The sequence below is a fragment of the Protopterus annectens genome, chromosome 4.part1 (genome assembly GCF_019279795.1).
Source record: "Protopterus annectens isolate FY-2018-M chromosome 4.part1, PAN1.0, whole genome shotgun sequence".
NCBI classification, from domain to species: domain Eukaryota; kingdom Metazoa; phylum Chordata; order Ceratodontiformes; family Protopteridae; genus Protopterus; species Protopterus annectens.
Window position 1 is genome coordinate 653,901,297 of NC_056734.1, and position 6,000 is coordinate 653,907,296.

A 6,000-nucleotide genomic window follows, 5' to 3' on the forward strand; every position below is an offset into this window, starting at 1 on the left:
GTTTTCCCTTCCCATTGCCTTCCCGTTTAAGCCCTGAGGCATGCTGCACATGCCCAGTGCTCAGATATGAACAGAGCTGCTATTTCCTGTTTTTTTTTTTTTTTTTTTTTTTTTTTTAAACCGGTGCATGACATGCACACCTGCTTAGGCAATGTTAACACTGCTAGGCAGCCTCAGACACAACCCCTTCCTCAGCTTTGTTTAACTAAGGGCAAACACAGGTCACACAGCTCCAATAAGCTTACAGCATGCATGACACTCTCCCTTTTGAGGTCATCCATCTCTTAGACTTATACAGTGTTGTTGCTGCACCTACATGGTTGGGTGCAAGCTAACACTGAGAGGAAATCTGTGATTTAGTATCAATTCCCTCATTTGCATAAACCAGAATGATAATTCATTGTTACCACACTCACACTGAGCCTCCCCCCTTAACAAAAAACAAAAAACAAGTTCAAACTGTGAAAAACACCAACAAGTGAACCAGGAATCCAGGACGCCTATGGTATAATGCAAAAACAATCCATCTTTATTTGAACAACCAGTTTTAGCGCTTTAACAACCACTATTCCCTGGCATTGTTGTCTTATGCATGCCATTGACTATTTTGGCATAGAGTCATAGATTAGATTCATAGATTCATAGAGTAGTACAAAACTAACTGCCCTTGCGAGCCATTTTAAGCCTAGCCAATTATCCCTTGTGAGACTCAAACCCTGCACTTGTTGTTTGTAAGGCAAACTCCTTAGACATTAGGCCACCCTCCTAACCCTAAACCCTAAACCCTAAACCCAAAATGCTGAGTTGGATTTAAAAGCTTATCTCCCCCTTTTTTTCTTATTTTTGGGCCAATCCCATTTGCGCACCACTGCCCTAAGCTTAAATGTCCAAGATCAGTCAAAAAAAAATAAACTTGTTTTTTATAAACTTGCAACTATTTTTCATGCCAGTAGCCATATATATGGCCATTGGCATGCCTACTACATTGAATACATGCTTTCTTTCGAGATTACATGCCTCCATTTTGTAATTTGCAGAAATGTATTCGGTTACTAACAGAATACATTTCTGCAGGTTACACTATTCCTGCATAGATGCCCGCCCACTTCCTGGATCACTAACTCACCTGATTTGCATGGTTTTCACCATCAAATGTGGTAATTAGTGTATAGCAGTAGTGTCTGTGTGGGAATAGTGTAGGTGCGCTCATGCACATCCCGGGGGCTCGTTCCTGCATTGATCTGTGGCCATATTGTGTGCAGCAGTTCTTGCATTATTCAGGCACTCCACACAGAGCTTGCTGAATCCGGGGGAAGGTGTCACTGTGCTTCACTTATAACCCATATCTGGGAATAGAGATGGGTGGTGAATGGGCTATCAGACATCACAATGGTGTGAGTATCCAAAGACCAACTGTCCACAGATCCTGAAGTAGAGCTTCTTATGCCCCTGACCATCAGTGGAGGCTTGGAAGCCCCTAGTTACACCTGTTTGTTTTTAATACACATTGGTAATAGTTACATGTTGGTATATGAGCAAAGACACATATGCATTAGTGCCTGTCTTCTTATAAGTTCATAGGCTCTTAAGTATATACTAGGCTAATAGACACTAGGTCCATTATATCCCAAGGTATGCAACCAAAATGTGACCCACAAATTTTATTTATATAGGTGGTGATTTACTGACTACCTCTGTCTATCAGAGACATAGGAGACAGACCGGGGTGAATTTCTGATTACTCATCCATTGCTCCAAATTATGCTTAAAAAAAGATAGGGAGGTATTTTGCTTTAAGTGGATGTGAAGCCTGTTCCAGAGAATGGAAATTCTCTGAGAAACATAATCTGTCTCCCTAGCATGTCCTATTTATGTTGCAAACAAAATGTAGGTCTTTTAATCTAATACTTCTGATGCTGTTTGTTTTGTAGATGTGCAAAAAATTCATCCAAACAGGGTCCAGGATTACCCTGTATGCCAAGCAAAGATCAACTCTCAGAAGCCTGCAGGATACTGAGTAAAGAGACAGGGATTTGAGGTGATCAGCAAAGGACATTGTGCTTACTCCTTGTATTTTTTTTAAAGGAACCTTTGTGAATGTTCCAGTTGCTGCATGTGTCTGGTCAGGTATGGTGGTACGATGACTTCTCTGGACCTAGATGCCATACCTTGCTTATAATTTAAACAAGATTGATGGGTCTTCCTGCTACCTTGGACACATGCTAGTCGAAGGCTAGGTTACTGTTTTCATAAGTTCCTATATCCTTGACTGGTGAATCAACTTTTAAGGATGTTTTATTGAAGATGTACTGTAGTTACCTGGGGTGATAGACTTCCTAAAAGGTACTGTAATGCATTTCTTGGTACTGTGTTTTAAACCATGCCTTTGGCATCAAGTGTTATCTTTATTTGATCTTCCTGAAGGGTGTTGTCATCTTGGGGGGATTCAAGGACTGCTTCCAGTTTGCAGTCATCCGCAAACATAGTCAGCCATAAGCCTTTGACATTGGTTTTGACATCCAAGAAGAAAAAACACGAAAAAATGGAAGCAGCCAAACTGGATTTTACTTTTCTTTACTGGAAATTCTGGTACCTCGGCCTTCGCCTTCACATGGAATAACATCACTTTACATCAACCAGTATTTATACACACCCTAATAAATCACCTAATTAAACAATTAATCAATAATAGAATAAGTGATACATTTTCAACTTAGTTCCAAAACATACAAAATTCATTATTATACAAATATTGAATACAGTGCAAAATGTTTTCATAACTTTATAATACTTATTAAATCTCTAGATTCATTCCGTTGGGAAATAAAGTTCTATAATTAATAATAAATTTAGATTCCATATATAATAATTTAGTCTGAAAATTCATATTAGCTTCCCCTTGTCCCAATGGTTTTGTCAAAACACTAAATTCAAATCCAGTACATTCCCCATTATTTGACATCCAAGAATTAGATGCTAAAGAGCAGTGAGCCCAGCACAGAGGCCTGGAGTCCACTGGTGACCAGACTCATTGTGGAGGTGGTCTCACTAATTCTAACCTCCTGGGTCATACCAATGAATCAACTAGCTATCCAGCATGTTATAAGGGATTTATACCTAGTTCCATAAGTTTGTTGACAATGCCCGAGTGGTGAAATGTATTAAATACTTTAGCCAAATTTAGGTAGGCAGTATACACCATGTTCCCCTCATCCATTGCCTTAGTGACCTTTTCAAAGAAGTCCACAAGATTCATTGGGCATCACCTTCCTTTGCCAAATCCAAACTGGGATGGATTCGGTGTCTGGAGGTCTCCTGTGTCCTTGTTGATAATTTCCATGATAATTCTTTCCATAGCTTTCCCAATAAGACTAGTCAGACTAATGGGTCTGCGGTTTTCAGGATCTGTTGAAGGTCTTCTCTTATGAAGGGGGATAACCATTGTAGTCCCTTATTCAAGTAGCACAAAGCCTGTTTTAAGAATATAGTTTAATAATAATTGCAGGGGTCATGAAAGGTCATATTTTAGACTAATAAAATAAGAAAAACGAACAAAACCAGCTAGCGAATGAGTCCCAGGCAACTCGGCAGAAGGTAAAAAGTGCTTATTCAAGCCTCCAAATACGGTCATAATTTGTTGAAAAGCAAACACCTAGATAAAGCAAGTACCAACACTTTTTCAAGCCTCCAAATACCAACGTAATTTATTTAAAAGCAGACGACTGGGTAAAACAAATATCAACACAAGCGCTTTTGCCTGGATATTCCAGGCTTTATCAAGTGGAAAACAATGAGTTGCTATCAAACCTTTGTTTAAATAGTGCTCAGGTAAATTGAATAATTAATGCAGTCATTAAAATGTTAAAAAGATAGCACATGTTTTAAACTTCATGTTGCTCTAAAGACAACTGACATCAGTAAAATGCATCAAGTGGCAAATAATATTTCATATAGCAAATCAACCAAATTACCAAGAATAAAATTATTAACTTAATTTAAATGCCAAAAGTGCTAGTCGCTAAAAAGCAATACATAAAAACAACAATAAGTGTGCTTAAAAATATGTACACAATAGTGATGCTTAAAGGATTTTCTAAAGAAGTCTTCGCTAGTTCCAGGTGCATAACAACTAACCTATCTACACAAAGTTTCATTAAACTGTCATATTAAATGAGACCTTAGGCACAAAAAAAAAAAAAAAAAAATTATATGACAAACCTTATAGTCTTGCCCTTCTTAACCTTAATACAGAACTGATACTGATGTTATCATTGAGACCAGGAGGTTTTCCTGCATCAAGCCTCAGCTGCCATATAAGTTCCCTGTACTCCAAGGTGGCTTCCCAATCACCACCCCTGGGATCAAGGGGAACCTGTTCAAGCACCATAAATTTTAAATTTAAATTAGGGCAAGTGAGGGAATGCTTAAAAAACGCATTAATTTCCTTCCTTTTTTCTATATCATAAAAGTGCTCGTAGAGCCTTCTCCTAAACTCCCTCTGTGTTTTCCCTACATAAAAGCTTGAGCAGATTGCACTGAAGCCTAGATATACCACCCCCTTGGAGCCACAAGAAAAGTGACCATGCGGTTGGAGCTTGAGTTTCCTAGACTCAAGGTATAAGAAGGGTTTGTCCAAAATTGCATAACACTGACCACAGGACCCACATTTATGAGTCCCTGTCTGCATCTGTTGTTTGCTTTTGAAATGTAGTCTCTTTTCAAAAAGCTCTTTAAAGTTTGTGCCCCTTTTCCTAATAAATCTTGGTTTAGTAGGAAGAGAGTGTTTAAAATCGTCACGCAATGCCAAAAATGACCAGTATTTTGAAATTACAGTCTCAATCTCAAGAGCATTGTTGCAATATGTGTAGACAAATTCTTTCCCTGTGTGTTGTACAACAGATGTTGACAAAGAACTTGGTGTGGACAAACTTTGGCCAAGAAGAGGGGCGTAAGAGGAATCCCTTAACGCCATTACGTCCACTGTCAATGTTTTAAGTAAATTGTGGGGGTAACCATGTTCCAAAAACATGGAGTGCAGTGTGTTGACTTCATTGTTAAAGTCGTCCAAAGCACTGCACATCCGGGAGGCCCTGATCAATTGACCCTTGACTATTCCTTTTTTCTGGAAAAATGGGTGCAAACTTTTATAGTGCAGTAACGAATTGGAAAAAGTGGGCTTCCTGTAAATTTTTGATTGAAACCCCTGAGTTTTAAAATCTTTATAAAGAGTAACATCCAAATAGTGAAGTGCAGTGTCACTAACAGAATGTGTAAAATGAAGAAAACTAGTAGTGGTGTTAATGTAGGTTAAAAAAACGGTAAGATCTTCATACGTTCCTCCCCAAAGAATACAGATGTCATCCAGGTATCTGCGGTAATACAGTAAATGCTGTTCCCAAGGTGAAACAAAAATGAACCTCCGTTCCCATCTATGGAGTACTACATTGGCATAGATGGTGGCGCAGGAGGCGCCTATGGCCACTCCTTTACGCTGTTTAAATATTTCACCATTGTGGAAAATGAAGTTGTTGTCAAGAACCAACTCATTAGTTCCACTACCAAGTTGGTCAAGTTGTTACCTAAACTCGTCTCAGTGCTAAAAAAGTCTCCAAACCAGTCAAGACCAACATCGTGTGGGATGCTGGGAAAAAGATCTTTAATGTTGATGGTGACCATGAGTAAATCAGGTGAAAATTCTGTCATGGGGATGCTTCTCAAAAAGTCCCATGAATCCCTACAGACGTGGTAAAAGCTTTTTCGTTATGTGGTCTATAAACTTGCCCAAAGGCTCAGTTACCCCTCCTGCACCTGCTACTATTGGCCTAAACAACAGAGGGTCAATACCTTTGTGAATCTTGGGGATTCCAAACACTACCGGTATTCTGGGTTTATTCACGTATAGATAGTTGTATAGCCTTTCATTTATAGCCCCTTGTAATAAATAGTCAGAAAGCAAGAATTTTATTTTGGAAACAGCTATGTTATACTCATTCCGAGAGG

At 38.9% G+C, this 6,000-nt stretch overlaps 1 protein-coding gene across 1 annotated transcript in view; it reads right to left on the bottom strand.

Moving 5' to 3' along the window:
* The window catches only part of LOC122801270 (extracellular calcium-sensing receptor-like), a 151,523-nt gene extending 145,847 nt beyond the window's left edge, over window positions 1-5,676 (bottom strand). Inside the window, exon 1 of the mRNA XM_044070820.1 lies at window positions 5,491-5,676. Coding sequence (XP_043926755.1) covers window positions 5,491-5,676 — 186 coding nt within the window. The remainder of the gene's footprint in view (window positions 1-5,490) is intronic.
* Window positions 5,677-6,000: the final 324 nt, after the last annotated feature.